The 17,855-nt window shown below is 50.4% G+C and overlaps 1 protein-coding gene across 1 annotated transcript in view; it reads right to left on the reverse strand.

The window, feature by feature from the left end:
- Window positions 1-17,855, reverse strand: part of LOC115107136 (apoptotic protease-activating factor 1) — a 102,669-nt gene that overhangs the window by 63,308 nt on the left and 21,506 nt on the right. The window contains exon 22 of the mRNA XM_065008372.1: window positions 5,267-5,383. Within this exon, the coding sequence (XP_064864444.1) occupies window positions 5,267-5,383 (117 nt within the window). The remainder of the gene's footprint in view (window positions 1-5,266; window positions 5,384-17,855) is intronic.

Genomic DNA, 17,855 nt, shown 5'->3' on the forward strand with positions numbered 1-17,855 from the left:
ACAACGGAAACTCTGACAACCTAGAGTACTACTTCCGGGTTGGAGCGAGCGGTCGCATCCGAGCGCTTCGGTCTGCAGGTAGTATAACTTTTCATTACATTTCATTACATTTCATTATAGTACAACGGTTTGATTTGTCTAATCTTAGCAATTTCTTCTTAGCTAGCTACATAGCCGTCTTTGTATCAAAGATAATTGCGTAATTATCGTATTTCGTCGTCCTAACGTAGTCTACACTGCTATCTGCCCAGCAGCTAGCCAGCTAGCCAGCTAGCAAACGTCCACAGTCTTCCGAATACCAGCACTGTAAAAACTATTACACTCAACTGAACGACTTGATTAGTGTAGTGTTAGCTAGCTACATAGTTGTCTTTGCTGTCTTCGTATCCAAGATAATTGTGTAGTTTAGAGTGTGTAGTCTTAGAGTGATTATCTTAATTTACCGAGGTTAGCTAGCCAGCTATTTGTCGTCCTTAACGTAGGAGACACTGCTAGCTAGCCAACCGCTAGCCAACGTCTACCGAATAGAACTTCCTCACTCAACAACCCGGTCGCATTCGCTCCACAGGTAGTATCACATTTTCATTTCATTTCATTACAGTACAACGGTTTGATTTGTTTGATCGTAGCTAGCTACATAGCTAGCTACATAGCCGTCTTTGTATCAAAGATAATTGTGTAGTCTAGAGCGATTTTCTAGGTTAGCTAGCCAGCTATTGTCGTTCTTTTAACGCAACGTAACGTAATCAACACTGCTAGCTAGCCAGCTAGCCCCGAATAGCAGCACTGTTGAAACTATCACACTCAACGGAACGACTTGATTAGTGTAGTGCCAACAACGCAGCCACTGCCAGCTAGCCTACAAAGTCAACAACGCAGCCACTGCCAGCTAGCCTACTTCAGCAGTACTGTATCATTTTAATCATTTTAGTCAATAAGATTCTTGCTACGTAAGCTTAACTTTCTGAACATTCGAGACGTGTAGTCCACTTGTCATTCCAATCTCCTTTGCATTAGCGTAGCCTCTTCTGTAGCCTGTCAACTATGTGTCTGTCTATCCCTGTTCTCTCCTCTCTGCACAGACCATACAAACGCTCCACACCGTGTGGCCGCGGCCACCCTAATCTGGTGGTCCCAGCGCGCACGACCCACGTGGAGTTCCAGGTCTCCGGTAGCCTCTGGAACTGCCGATCTGCGGCCAACAAGGCAGAGTTCATCTCAGCCTATGCCTCCCTCCAGTCCCTCGACTTCTTGGCACTGACGGAAACATGGATCACCACAGATAACACTGCTACAACTACTGCTCTCTCTTCGTCCGCCCACGTGTTCTCGCACACCCCGAGAGCTTCTGGTCAGCGGGGTGGTGGCACCGGGATCCTCATCTCTCCCAAGTGGTCATTCTCTCTTTCTCCCCTTACCCATCTGTCTATCGCCTCCTTTGAATTCCATGCTGTCACAGTTACCAGCCCTTTCAAGCTTAACATCCTTATCTTTATCGCCCTCCAGGTTCCCTCGGAGAGTTCATCAATGAGCTTGATGCCTTGATAAGCTCCTTTCCTGAGGACGGCTCACCTCTCACAGTTCTGGGCGACTTTAACCTCCCCACGTCTACCTTTGACTCATTCCTCTCTGCCTCCTTCTTTCCACTCCTCTCCTCTTTTGACCTCACCCTCTCCCCCCCTACTCACAATGCAGGCAATACGCTCGACCTCATCTTTACTAGATGCTGTTCTTCCACTAACCTCACTGCAACTCCCCTCCAAGTCTCCGACCACTACCTTGTATCCTTTTCCCTCTCGCTCTCATCCAACACTTCCCACACTGCCCCTACTCGGATGGTATCGCGCCGTCCCAACCTTCGCTCTCTCTCCCCCGCTACTCTCTCCTCTTCCATCCTATTATCTCTTCCCTGTGCTCAAACCTTCTCCAACCTATCTCCTGATTCTGCCTCCTCAACCCTCCTCTCCTCCCTTTCTGCATCCTTTGACTCTCTATGTCCCCTATCCTCCAGGCCGGCTCGGTCCTCCCCTCCCGCTCCGTGGCTCGACGACTCATTGCGAGCTCACAGAACAGGGCTCCGGGCAGCCGAGCGGAAATGGAGGAAAACTCGCCTCCCTGCGGACCTGGCATCCTTTCACTCCCTCCTCTCTACATTTTCCTCTTCTGTCTCTGCTGCTAAAGCCACTTTCTACCACTCTAAATTCCAAGCATCTGCCTCTAACCCTAGGAAGCTCTTTGCCACCTTCTCCTCCCTCCTGAATCCTCCTCCCCCTCCTCCCTCTCTGCAGATGACTTCGTCAACCATTTTGAAAAGAAGGTCGACGACATCCGATCCACGTTTGCTAAGTCAAACGACACCGCTGGTTCTGCTCACACTACCCTACCCTGTGCTCTGACCTCTTTCTCCCCTCTCTCCAGATGAAATCTCGCGTCTTGTGACGGCCGGCCGCCCAACAACCTGCCCGCTTGACCCTATCCCCTCCTCTCTTCTCCAGACCATTTCCGGAGACCTTCTCCCTTACCTCACCTCGCTCATCAACTCATCCCTGACCGCTGGCTACGTCCCTTCCGTCTTCAAGAGAGCGAGAGTTGCACCCCTTCTGAAAAAACCTACACTCGATCCCTCCGATGTCAACAACTACAGACCAGTATCCCTTCTTTCTTTTCTCTCCAAAACTCTTGAACGTGCCGTCCTTGGCCAGCTCTCCCGCTATCTCTCTCAGAATGACCTTCTTGATCCAAATCAGTCAGGTTTCAAGACTAGTCATTCAACTGAGACTGCTATTCTCTGTATCACGGAGGCGCTCCGCACTGCTAAAGCTAACTCTCTCTCCTCTGCTCTCATCCTTCTAGACCTATCGGCTGCCTTCGATACTGTGAACCATCAGATCCTCCTCTCCACCCTCTCCGAGTTGGGCATCTCCGGCGCGGCCCACGCTTGGATTGCGTCCTACCTGACAGGTCGCTCCTACCAGGTGGCGTGGCGAGAATCCGTCTCCTCACCACGCGCTCTCACCACTGGCGTCCCCCAGGGCTCTGTTCTAGGCCCTCTCCTATTCTCGCTATACACCAAGTCACTTGGCTCTGTCATAACCTCACATGGTCTCTCCTATCATTGCTATGCAGACGACACACAATTAATCTTCTCCTTTCCCCTTCTGATGACCAGGTGGCGAATCGCATCTCTGCATGTCTGGCAGACATATCAGTGTGGATGACGCATCACCACCTCAAGCTGAACCTCGGCAAGACGGAGCTGCTCTTCCTCCCGGGGAAGGACTGCCCGTTCCATGATCTCGCCATCACGGTTGACAACTCCATTGTGTCCTCCTCCCAGAGCGCTAAGAACCTTGGCGTGATCCTGGACAACACCCTGTCGTTCTCAACTAACATCAAGGCGGTGGCCCGTTCCTGTAGGTTCATGCTCTACAACATCCGCAGAGTACGACCCTGCCTCACACAGGAAGCGACGCAGGTCCTAATCCAGGCACTTGTCATCTCCCGTCTGGATTACTGCAACTCGCTGTTGGCTGGGCTCCCTGCCTGTGCCATTAAACCCCTACAACTCATCCAGAACGCCGCAGCCCGTCTGGTGTTCAACCTTCCCAAGTTCTCTCCGTCACCCCGCTCCTCCGCTCTCTCCACTGGCTTCCAGTTGAAGCTCGCATCCACTACAAGACCATGGTGCTTGCCTACGGAGCTGTGAGGGGAACGGCACCTCAGTACCTCCAGGCTCTGATCAGGCCCTACACCCAAACAAGGGCACTGCGTTCATCCACCTCTGGCCTGCTCGCCTCCCTACCACTGAGGAAGTACAGTTCCCGCGCAGCCCAGTCAAAACTGTTCGCTGCTCTGGCCCCCCAATGGTGGAACAAACTCCCTCACGACGCCAGGACAGCGGAGTCAATCACCACCTTCCGGAGACACCTGAAACCCCACCTCTTTCAGGAATACCTAGGATAGGATAAAGTAATCCTTCTCACCCCCCCCTTAAAAGATTTAGATGCACTATTGTAAAGTGGCTGTTCCACTGGATGTCTTAAGGTGAACGCACCAATTTGTAAGTCGCTCTGGATAAGAGCGTCTGCTAAATGACTTAAATGTAAATGTAAATTAGTACATTATTGAGGTCCTAGAAGTCCTAACTGTCTTAGAAACTTCCTGCGCCATCTTTGATAACTTGACTGAGTAGTTGGACTAGAATTTTAAGGCTGAATTCTGTTGACATTGAACTATTGGAAATGATTGCAAACTTAAGTTATTAAACATACTTGAAGTCTATTAATATTATCGAAAAATAATAAATTAACCCTCCTAGTATGATATCTGTAGTGTAAACCAAAAGCCAAAGAAACAGAAGCTCATAACTTTAGACGAAAAATGACTACACACACACAGAGAGAGAGAGAGAGAGAGAGAGAGAGAGAGAGAGAGAGAGAGAGAGAGAGAGAGACTCCACACTGAGCACAAGGTGAATCGTAGATTTTGATTGTGCTAAAATATTTAAACCTCTCAAATAAAACCCTACTTCAAACAAACGCGTGAGAAGGCTAGCCGCAGGGCATGCCAACCAGAGGACGCTCTGCGATGCTACTGGGAAACGGGTTTCAAAAGGTTGCCAGCTCACCTCAAGGTTTGGGAATGAGGCAGCAGGGAGGGTGCTCAGGGCGATATGGGGGAAAGGTTGAGTAAAACATGTTAGCGTTAGGAATACTAGTTTGGCTTATGACGCTTAGGAATAAACAGATCAACAAAAGCAGCACAGATCTGAGAGCAGTGGTCATCGAAGCTTACGAACTTACGATGAGCAGGTTAACATGTACTGATCCCTGATCTGTTTTCATCCACATGTGCAGCCTCCCTTGTGTAATACTGCATACAGAAAGATATGCACCTTAAACTCCATTTGAACAATAGATTACTCCACAGAACTGGAGCCATCCCTCGCCCTAATACTGATCACAATCCCCCCCCCCCCCCCCCCACACACACACACACCTTAAAAAGATCAGGACTTGATTGAGCCTGGTGCAAATGGACAAATGGAATAGTCCCAACAGTTCCACACCCTGACCATCTAGGCAGACTAAAGCAAAGTATTTATGATATTATTTGAATCCAGGTCGAATGGCTGGACTGGTATCAATCACATAGAAACCACGTGTTCGATACAATTCCATTGACTCCATTCCAGCCATTATTATGAGCCATACTTCCCTCAGCAGCCTCCACTGACGCACACACATGCCATATCACACTACCATACCTGCGCACTGCCTGTTTCTAGCCCTAGCGCCAGCAACAAGCCCCTGTGAGGGGTCAGCCGCTGTAGAGTCCTCCATCCAATGGTCCTCAGTACCTGCCTAACTGTCTTCCCTCCTGCCTGGGGTAGAACACACTCTCTTCAACACTCCTGTCCCTCTCTTCTTTTCCTTCTTAATAGAAAAACTGCATGTCATTTCAGAGGAGAGAACCGAGCCAATCAAAGTGGCAATTACGGCCCAGAAAGAAGACTAGAATGCGAGGCATGTGTCAAACTGAGTCAATGACAACGAGGGCATTGCTTTGTGAGTTCATTAGAGTTCTGGTCAATTTGTACCTCTCTGCTCTAATAGCACAGTGGCTCTGATGTGGAGAGTGCGAGAGAGCAGGCAGAGAGACACAGAGAGAGAGAGAGAGCGCGAGAGAGAGAGAGCTAGAGGGAAAGAGAGTGCGAGAGAGCACAAGAGCTAGAGGGGGAGAGAGAGAGAGAAAGTGAGAGCACAAGAGCTAGAGGGAGAGAGTGCGAGCGAGAGAGAGAGAGCAAGAGTTAGAGGGAGAGTGCGAGCGAGAGCTAGAGGGAGAGTGCGAGCGAGAGAGGGGGGCAGACTACTGCAGCAGCGGACCTGGAAGGACACAAAGCAGCAGCTCCCTCTGGTGGAAATGAGAGGAATTAGATGTAATGGAACAGGTGTAAAGACCAACACAAGTATCCTCACAGTGAAACCAACATTTCCATGGTATGCCCACTTTTCACATGTCACCCTGCAGTCTTTCAGCTCCACTCATTTCAACCATTATCATCCCTCTGTCCTCTTCCTCATCTCCTCATCCCCCCTCTTGACTGTCTTGACTCAGAAGAGTAGACAGACACCCAAGTGTGTGTGTGTGAGTGAGAGAAGAGGCCCGAGTTACTATAATCTATTAACCCCGTGTTGGTTAGAGTCCAGGCCCCCTTCATTAATTAAAGAGGTTCCTGAGGCGTGGCCCCAACTGGAGTACAGAGTTCTACACACCTGCCTGTGTGACACTACTTACTACCACTTCCAGGGACATCCCTGAGTCTCCTGTGTGACACTACTTACTACCACTTCCAGGGACATCCCTGAGTCTCCTGTGTGACACTACTTACTACCACTTCCAGGGACATCCCTGAGTCTCCTGTGTGACACTACTTACTACCACTTCCAGGGACATCCCTGACATCCCTGTCTCCTGTGTGACACTACTTACTACCACTTCCAGGGACATCCCTGGGACATCCCTGTCTCCTGTGTCTCCTGACACTACTTACTACCACTTCCAGGGACATCCCTGAGTCTCCTGTGTGACACTACTTACTACCACTTCCAGGGACATCCCTGAGTCTCCTGTGTGACACTACTTACTACCACTTCCAGGGACATCCCTGAGTGTCCTGTGTGACACTACTTACTACCACTTCCAGGGACATCCCTGAGTCTCCTGTGTGACACTACTTACTACCACTTCCAGGGACATCCCTGAGTCTCCTGAGGGACATCCCTGAGTCTCCTGTGTGACACTACTTACTACCACTTCCAGGGACATCCCTGAGTCTCCTGTGTGACACTACTTACTACCACTTCCCTGAGGGACACTCCTACCACTTCCAGGGACATCCCTGTCTCCTGTGTGACACTACTTACTACCACTTCCAGGGACATCCCTGAGTCTCCTGTGTGACACTACTTACTACCACTTCCAGGGACATCCCTGAGTCTCCTGTGTGACACTACTTACTACCACTTCCAGGGACATCCCTGAGTCTCCTGTGTGACACTACTTACTACCACTTCCAGGGACATCCCTGAGTCTCCTGTGTGACACTACTTACTACCACTTCCAGGGACATCCCTGAGTCTCCTGTGTGACACTACTTACTACCACTTCCAGGGACATCCCTGAGTCTCCTGTGTGACACTACTTACTACCACTTCCAGGGACATCCCTGAGTCTCCTGTGTGACACTACTTACTACCACTTCCAGGGACATCCCTGAGTCTCCTGTGACACTACTTACTACCACTTCCAGGGACATCCCTGAGTCTCCTGTGTGACACTACTTACTACCACTTCCAGGGACATCCCTGAGTCTCCTGTGTGACACTACTTACTACCACTTCCAGGGACATCCCTGAGTCTCCTGTGTGACACTACTTACTACCACTTCCAGGGACATCCCTGAGTCTCCTGTGTGACACTACTTACTACCACTTCCAGGGACATCCCTGAGTCTCCTGTGTGACACTACCCACTTCCAGGGACATCCCTGAGTCTCCTGTGTGACACTACTTACTACCACTTCCAGGGACATCCCTGAGTCTCCTGTGTGACACTACTTACTACCACTTCCAGGGACATCCCTGAGTCTCCTGTGTCCCTGAGTCTCTGTGTGACACTACTTACTACCACTTCCAGGGACATCCCTGAGTCTCCTGTGTGACACTACTTACTACCACTTCCAGGGACATCCCTGAGTCTCCTGTGTGACACTACTTACTACCACTTCCAGGGACATCCCTGAGTCTCCTGGGTGACACTACTTACTACCACTTCCAGGGACATCCCTGAATCTCCTGTGTGACACTACTTACTACCACTTCCAGGGACATCCCTGAGTCTCCTGTGTGACACTACTTACTACCACTTCCAGGGACATCCCTGAGTCTCCTGTGTGACACTACTTACTACCACTTCCAGGGACATCCCTGAGTCTCCTGTGTGTCCCTGAGTCTCCTATGTGACACTACTTACTACCACTTCCAGGGACATCCCTGAGTCTCCTGTGTGACACTACTTACTACCACTTCCAGGGACATCCCTGAGTCTCCTGTGTGACACTACTTACTACCACTTCCAGGGACATCCCTGAGTCTCCTGTGTGACACTACTTACTACCACTTCCAGGGACATCCCTGAGTCTCCTGTGTGACACTACTTACTACCACTTCCAGGGACATCCCTGAGTCTCCTGTGTGACACTACTTACTACCACTTCCAGGGACATCCCTGAGTCTCCTGTGACACTACTTACTACCACTTCCAGGGACATCCCTGAGTCTCCTGTGTGACACTACTTACTACCACTTCCAGGGACATCCCTGAGTCTCCTGTGTGACACTACTTACTACCACTTCCAGGGACATCCCTGAGTCTCCTGTGTGACACTACTTACTACCACTTCCAGGGACATCCCTGAGTCTCCTGTGTGTCCTACCACTTCCAGGGACATCCCTGAGTCTTACTACCTACTTACCAGGGGATCCCTGAGTCTCCTGTGTGACACTACTTACTACCACTTCCAGGGACATCCCTGAGTCTCCTGTGTGACACTACTTACTACCACTTCCAGGGACATCCCTGAGTCTCCTGTGTGACACTACTTACTACCACTTCCAGGGACATCCCTGAGTCCCTGTCACTACTTACTGTGTCCAGGGACATCCTGAGTCTGACACTACTTACTACCACTTCCAGGGACATCCCTGAGTCTCCTGTGTGACACTACTTACTACCACTTCCAGGGACATCCCTGAGTGTCCTCTGTGACACTACTTACTACCACTTCCAGGGACATCCCTGAGTCTCCTGTGTGTCCCTGAGTCTCCTGTGTGACACTACTTACTACCACTTCCAGGGACATCCCTGAGTCTCCTGTGTGTCCCTGAGTCTCCTGTGTGACACTACTTACTACCACTTCCAGGGACATCCCTGAGTCTCCTGTGTGACACTACTTACTACCACTTCCAGGGACATCCCTGAGTCTCCTGTGTGACACTACTTACTACCACTTCCAGGGACATCCCTGAGTCTCCTGTGTGACACTACTTACTACCACTTCCAGGGACATCCCTGAGTCTCCTGTGTGACACTACTTACTACCTACTTCCAGGGACATCCCTGAGTCTCCTGTGTGACACTACTTACTACCACTTCCAGGGACATCCCTGAGTGTCCTCTCCTGTGTGACACTACTTACTACCACTTCCAGGGACATCCCTGAGTCTCCTGTGTGACACTACTTACTACCACTTCCAGGGACATCCCTGAGTCTCCTGTGTGACACTGCCCCACTACCACTTCCAGGGACTCCCTGAGTCTCCTGTGTCCACTTCCAGGGACATCCCTGAGTCTCCTGTGTGACACTACTTACTACCACTTCTTCCAGGGACATCCCTGAGTCTCCTGTGTGACACTACTTACTACCACTTCCAGGGACATCCCTGAGTCTCCTGTGTGACACTACTTACTACCACTTCCAGGGACATCCCTGTGTGAGTCTCCTATGTGACACTACTTACTACCACTTCCAGGGACATCCCTGAGTCTCCTGTGTGACACTACTTACTACCACTTCCAGGGACATCCCTGAGTCTCCTGTGTGACACTACTTACTACCACTTCCAGGGACATCCCTGAGTCTCCTGTGTGACACTACTTACTACCACTTCCAGGGACATCCCTGAGTCTCCTGTGTGACACTACTTACTACCACTTCCAGGGACATCCCTGAGTCTCCTGTGTGACACTCCTTACTACCACTTCCAGGGACATCCCTGAGTCTCCTGTGTGACACTACTTACTACCACTTCCAGGGACATCCCTGAGTCTCCTGTGTGACACTACTTACTACCACTTCCAGGGACATCCCTGAGTCTCCTGTGTGACACTACTTACTACCACTTCCAGGGACATCCCTGAGTCTCCTGTGTGACACTCTTACTACCACTTCCAGGGACATCCCTGAGTCTCCTGTGTGACACTACTTACTACCACTTCCAGGGACATCCCTGAGTCTCCTGTGTGACACTACTTACTACCACTTCCAGGGACATCCCTGAGTCTCCTGTGTGACACTAGGGACATACTACCACTTCCAGGGACATCCCTGAGTCTCCTGTGTGACACTACTTACTACCACTTCCAGGGACATCCCTGAGTCTCCTGTGTGACACTACTTACTACCACTTCCAGGGACATCCCTGAGTCTCCTGTGTGACACTACTTACTACCACTTCCAGGGACATCCCTGAGTCTCCTCTCCTGTGACACTACTTACTACCACTTCCAGGGACATCCCTGAGTCTCCTGTGTGACACTACTTACTACCACTTCCAGGGACATCCCTGAGTCTCCTGTGTGACACTACTTACTACCACTTCCAGGGACATCCCTGAGTCTCCTGTGTGACACTACTTACTACCACTTCCAGGGACATCCCTGAGTGTCCTCTGTGACACTACTTACTACCACTTCCAGGGACATCCCTGAGTCTCCTGTGTGACACTACTTACTACCACTTCCAGGGACATCCCTGAGTCTCCTGTGTGACACTACTTACTACCACTTCCAGGGACATCCCTGAGTCTCCTGTGTGACACTACTTACTACCACTTCCAGGGACATCCCTGAGTCTCCTGTGTGACACTACTTACTACCACTTCCAGGGACATCCCTGAGTCTCCTGTGTGACACTACTTACTACCACTTCCAGGGACATCCCTGAGTCTCCTGTGTGACACTACTTACTACCACTTCCAGGGACATCCCTGAGTCTCCTGTGTGACACTACTTACTACCACTTCCAGGGACATCCCTGAGTCTCCTGTGTGACACTGACTTACTACCACTTCCAGGGACATCCCAGGGACATCCCTGAGTCTCCTGTGTGTCCCTACTGAGTCTCCTGTGACATCCCTGAGTCTCCTGTGTGACTACCACTTCCAGGGACATCCCTGAGTCTCCTGTGTGACACTACTTACTACCACTTCCAGGGACATCCCTGAGTCTCCTGTGTGACACTACTTACTACCACTTCCAGGGACATCCCTGAGTCTCCTGTGTGACACTACTTACTACCACTTCCAGGGACATCCCTGAGTCTCCTGTGTGACACTACTTACTACCACTTCCAGGGACATCCCTGAGTCTCCTGTGTGACACTACTTACTACCACTTCCAGGGACATCCCTGAGTCTCCTGTGTGACACTACTTACCTCACTTCCAGGGACATCCCTGAGTCTCCTGTGTGACACTACTTACTACCACTTCCAGGGACATCCCTGAGTCTCCTGTGTGACACTACTTACTACCACTTCCAGGGACATCCCTGAGTCTCCTGTGTGACACTACTTACTACCACTTCCAGGGACATCCCTGAGTCTCCTGTGTGACACTACTTACTACCACTTCCAGGGACATCCCTGAATCTCCTGTGTGACACTACTTACTACCACTTCCAGGGACATCCCTGAGTCTCCCACTTCCAGGGACATCCCTGAGTCTCCTATGTGACACTACTTACTACCACTTCCAGGGACATCCCTGAGTCTCCTGTGTGACACTACTTACTACCACTTCCAGGGACATCCCTGAGTCTCCTGTGTGACACTACTTACTACCACTTCCAGGGACATCCCTGAGTCTCCTGTGTGACACTACTTACTACCACTTCCAGGGACATCCCTGAGTCTCCTGTGTGACACTACTTACTACCACTTCCAGGGACATCCCTGAGTCTCCTGTGTGACACTACTTACTACCACTTCCAGGGACATCCCTGAGTCTCCTGTGTGACACTGTGACACTTACTACCACTTCCAGGGACATCCCTGAGTCTCCTGTGTGACACTACTTACTACCACTTCCAGGGACATCCCTGAGTCTCCTGTGTGACACTACTTACTACCACTTCCAGGGACATCCCTGAGTCTCCTGTGTGACTCCACTTCCAGGGACATCCCTGAGTCTCCTGTGTGACACTACTTACTACCACTTCCAGGGACATCCCTGAGTCTCCTGTGTGACACTTACTTACTACCACTTCCAGGGACTCCTACTACCACTTCCAGGGACATCCCTGAGTCTCCTGTGTGACACTACTTACTACCACTTCCAGGGACATCCCTGAGTCTCCTGTGTGACACTACTTACTACCACTTCCAGGGACATCCCTGAGTCTCCTGTGTGACACTACTTACTACCACTTCCAGGGACATCCCTGAGTCTCCTGTGTGTCCCTGAGTCTCCTGGGTGACACTACTTACTACCACTTCCAGGGACATCCCTGAATCTCCTGTGTGACACTACTTACTACCACTTCAAGGGACATCCCTGAGTCTCCTGTGTGACACTACTTACTACCACTTCCAGGGACATCCCTGAGTCTCCTGTGTGACACTACTTACTACCACTTCCAGGGAGGGACATCCCTGGGAGTCTCCTGTGTGACACTACTTACTACCACTTCCAGGGACATCCCTGAGTCTCCTGTGTGACACTACTTACTACCACTTCCAGGGACATCCCTGAGTCTCCTGTGTGTCCCACTGGACATCTCTCTGTGTGACACTACTTACTACCACTTCCAGGGACATCCCTGAGTCTCCTGTGTGACACTACTTACTACCACTTCCAGGGACATCCCTGAGTCTCCTGTGTGACACTACTTACTACCACTTCCAGGGACATCCCTGAGTCTCCTGTGTGACACTACTTACTACCACTTCCAGGGACATCCCTGAGTCTCCTGTGTGACACTACTTACTACCACTTCCAGGGACATCCCTGAGTCTCCTGTGTGACACTACTTACTACCACTTCCAGGGACATCCCTGAGTCTCCTGTGTGACACTACTTACTACCACTTCCAGGGACATCCCTGAGTCTCCTGTGTGACACTACTTACTACCACTTCCAGGGACATCCCTGAGTCTCCTGTGTGACACTACTTACTACCACTTCCAGGGACATCCCTGAGTCTCCTGTGTGACACTCCTACCACTTCCAGGGACATCCCTGAGTCTCCTGTGTGACACTACTTACTACCACTTCCAGGGACATCCCTGAGTCTCCTGTGTGACTCTACTTACTACCACTTCCAGGGACATCCCTGAGTCTCCTGTGTGTGACTCCTGTGTGACTACTACTACCACTTCCAGGGACATCCCTGAGTCTCCTGTGTGACACTACTTACTACCACTTCCAGGGACATCCCTGAGTCTCCTGTGTGACACTACTTACTACCACTTCCAGGGACATCCCTGAGTCTCCTGTGTGACACTACTTACTACCACTTCCCCTGAGGGACATCCCTGAGTCTCCTGTGTGACACTACTTACTACCACTTCCAGGGACATCCCTGAGTCTCCTGTGTGTCTCCCTGAGTCTCTGTGTGACACTACTTACTACCACTTCCAGGGACATCCCTGAGTCTCCTGTGTGACACTACTTACTACCACTTCCAGGGACATCCCTGAGTCTCCTGTGTGACACTACTTACTACCACTTCCAGGGACATCCCTGAGTCTCCTGTGTGACACTACTTACTACCACTTCCAGGGACATCCCTGAATCTCCTGTGTGACACTACTTACTACCACTTCCAGGGACATCCCTGAGTCTCCTGTGACACTACTTACTACCACTTCCAGGGACATCCTACCACTTCCAGGGACATCCCTGTCTCCCTGTGTGACACTACTTACTACCACTTCCAGGGACATCCCTGAGTCTCCTGTGTGACACTACTTACTACCACTTCCAGGGACATCCCTGAGTGTCCTGTGTGACACTACTTACTACCACTTCAGGGACATCCCTGAGTCTCCTGTGTGACACTACTTACTACCACTTCCAGGGACATCCCTGAGTCTCCTGTGTGACACTACTTACTACCACTTCCAGGTCTCCTGACATCCCTGGGACATCCCTGTCTCCTGTGTGACACTACTTACTACCACTTCCAGGGACATCCCTGAGTCTCCTGTGTGACACTACTTACTACCACTTCCAGGGACATCCCTGAGTCTCCTGTGTGACACTACTTACTACCACTTCCAGGGACATCCCTGAGTCTCCTGTGACACTGGGACATCCCTACTCCTACTACCACTTCCAGGGACATCCCTGAGTCTCCTGTGTGTCCCTGAGTCTCCTGTGTGACACTACTTACTACCACTTCCAGGGACATCCCTGAGTCTCCTGGGTGACACTACTTACTACCACTTCCAGGGACATCCCTGAATCTCCTGTGTGACACTACTTACTACCACTTCAAGGGACATCCCTGAGTCTCCTGTGTGACACTACTTACTACCACTTCCAGGGACATCCCTGAGTCTCCTGTGTGACACTACTTACTACCACTTCCAGGGACATCCCTGAGTCTCCTGTGTGTCCCTGAGTCTCCTGTGTGACACTACTTACTACCACTTCCAGGGACATCCCTGAGTCTCCTGTGTGACACTACTTACTACCACTTCCAGGGACATCCCTGAGTCTCCTGTGTGACACTACTTACTACCACTTCCAGGGACATCCCTGAGTCTCCTGTGTGACACTACTTACTACCACTTCCAGGGACATCCCTGAGTCTCCTGTGTGACACTACTTACTACCACTTCCAGGGACATCCCTGAGTCTCCTGTGTGACACTACTTACTACCACTTCCAGGGACATCCCTGAGTCTCCTGTGTGACACTACTTACTACCACTTCCAGGGACATCCCTGAGTCTCCTGTGTGACACTACTTACTACCACTTCCAGGGACATCCCTGAGTCTCCTACCACTTCCAGGGACATCCCTGGACACTACTTACCCCACTTCCAGGGACATCCCTGAGTCTCCTGTGTGTCCCTGAGTCTCCTGTGTGACACTACTTACTACCACTTCCAGGGACATCCCTGAGTCTCCTGTGTGACACTACTTACTACCACTTCCAGGGACATCCCTGAGTCTCCTGTGTGTCCCTGAGTCTCCTGTGTGACACTACTTACTACCACTTCCAGGGACATCTTACTACCACTTCCAGGGACATCCCTGAGTCTCCTGTGTGACACTACTTACTACCACTTCCAGGGACATCCCTGAGTCTCCTGTGTGACACTACTTACTACCACTTCCAGGGACATCCCTGAGTGTCCTCTGTGACACTACTTACTACCACTTCCAGGGACATCCCTGAGTGTCCTCTGTGACACTACTTACTACCACTTCCAGGGACATCCCTGAGTCTCCTGTGTGACACTACTTACTACCACTTCCAGGGACATCCCTGAGTCTCCTGTGTGTCCCTGAGTCTCCTATGTGACACTACTTACTACCACTTCCAGGGACATCCCTGAATCTCCTGTGTGACACTACTTACTACCACTTCCAGGGATCCCTGAGTCTCCTGTGTGACACTACTTACTACCACTTCCAGGGACATCCCTGAGTCTCCTGTGTGACACTACTTACTACCACTTCCAGGGACATCCCTGAGTCTCCTGTGTGTCCCTGAGTCTCCTATGTGACACTACTTGCTACCACTTCCAGGGACATCCCTGAGTCTCCTGGGTGACACTACTTACTACCACTTCCAGGGACATCCCTGAATCTCCTGTGTGACACTACTTACTACCACTTCCAGGGATCCCTGAGTCTCCTGTGTGACACTACTTACTACCACTTCCAGGGACATCCCTGAGTCTCCTGTGTGTCCCTGAGTCTCCTGTGTGACACTACTTACTACCACTTCCAGGGACATCCCTGAGTCTCCTGTGTGACACTACTTACTACCACTTCCAGGGACATCCCTGAGTCTCCTGTGTGACACTACTTACTACCACTTCCAGGGACATCCCTGAGTCTCCTGTGTGACACTACTTACTACCACTTCCAGGGACATCCCTGAGTCTCCTGTGTGTCCCTGAGTCTCCTGTGTGACACTACTTACTACCACTTCCAGGGACATCCCTGAGTCTCCTGGGTGACACTACTTACTACCACTTCCAGGGACATCCCTGAATCTCCTGTGTGACACTACTTACTACCACTTCCAGGGATCCCTGAGTCTCCTGTGTGACACTACTTACTACCACTTCCAGGGACATCCCTGAGTGTCCTGTGTGACACTACTTACTACCACTTCCAGGGACATCCCTGAGTCTCCTATGTGACACTACTTACTACCACTTCCAGGGACATCCCTGAGTCTCCTGTGTGACACTACTTACTACCACTTCCAGGGACATCCCTGAGTGTCCTGTGTGACACTACTTACTACCACTTCCAGGGACATCCCTGAGTGTCCTGTGTGACACTACTTACTACCACTTCCAGGGACATCCCTGAGTCTCCTGTGTGACACTACTTACTACCACTTCCAGGGACATCCCTGAGTCTCCTGTGTGTCCCTGAGTCTCCTGTGTGACACTACTTACTACCACTTCCAGGGACATCCCTGAGTCTCCTGTGTGACACTACTTACTACCACTTCCAGGGACATCCCTGAGTCTCCTGTGTGTCCCTGAGTCTCATGTGTGACACTACTTACTACCACTTCCAGGGGCATCCCTGAGTCTCCACACACACTTCCAAAAGGGACCAGATTTTTCAGGGCTCACAGTAAACAACCATTTATCATAGAGACAGGGAGTGATGGCGCAAGTAGAGCAGAGAGTGGGAATAAATGAGAGAGGAAGAAAAGGTCAGAACTAGGAAAAAGAGAGGAGAGAGAGAGAGAGAGAGCGAGAGAGAGCGAGAGAGACATTTGACACATTGGAAAGAATTAACAAAAAAACAGAAAACTAGAATGCTATTTGGCCCTAAACAGAGAGTACACAGCGGCAGAATATCTGACCACTGTGACTGACCCAAACTTAAGGAAAGCTTTGACTATGTACAGACTCGGTGAGCATAGCCTTGCTATTGAGAACGGCCGCCGTAGGCAGACCTAGCTCTCAAGAGAAGACAGGCTATGTGCTCACTGCCCACAAAATGAGGTGGAAACTGAGCTGCAATTCCCAACCTCCTGCCCAATGTATGACCATATTAGAGAGACATATTTCCCTCAGATTACACAGACCCACATAGAATTCGAAAACAAATCCAATTTTGATAGACTCCCATATCTACTGGGTAAAATTCCACAGTGTGCCATCACAGCAGCAAGATTTGTGACCTGTTGCCACGAGAAAAGGGCAACCAGTGAAGAACAAACACCATTGTAAATACAACCCATATTTATGCTTATTTATTTTATCTTGTGTACTTCAAACATTTGTACATTGTTAAAACACACACACATATATACACATATATATATATATATATACACACACTGCTCAAAAAATAAAGGGAACACTTAAACAACACAATGTAACTCCAAGTCAACCACACTTCTGTGAAATCAAACTGTCCACTTAGGAAGCAACACTGATTGACAATAAATTTCACATGCTGTTGTGCAAATGGAATAGACAACAGGTGGAAATTATAGGCTATTAGCAAGACACCCCCAATAAAGGAGTGGTTCTACAGGTGGTGACCACAGACCACTTCTCAGTTCCTATGCTTCCTGGCTGATGTTTTGGTCACTTTTGAATGCTGGCGGTGCTTTCACTCTAGTGGTAGCATGAGACGGAGTCTACAACCCACACAAGTGGCTCAGGTAGTGCAGCTCATCCAGGATGGCACATCAATGCGAGCTGTGGCAAGAAGGTTTGCTGTGTCTGTCAGCGTAGTGTCCAGAGCATGGAGGCGCTACCAGGAGACAGGCCAGTACATCAGAAGACGTGGAGGAGGCCGT

Source organism: Oncorhynchus nerka, linkage group LG23 (assembly GCF_034236695.1).
Source record: "Oncorhynchus nerka isolate Pitt River linkage group LG23, Oner_Uvic_2.0, whole genome shotgun sequence".
Lineage (NCBI taxonomy): Eukaryota > Metazoa > Chordata > Actinopteri > Salmoniformes > Salmonidae > Oncorhynchus > Oncorhynchus nerka.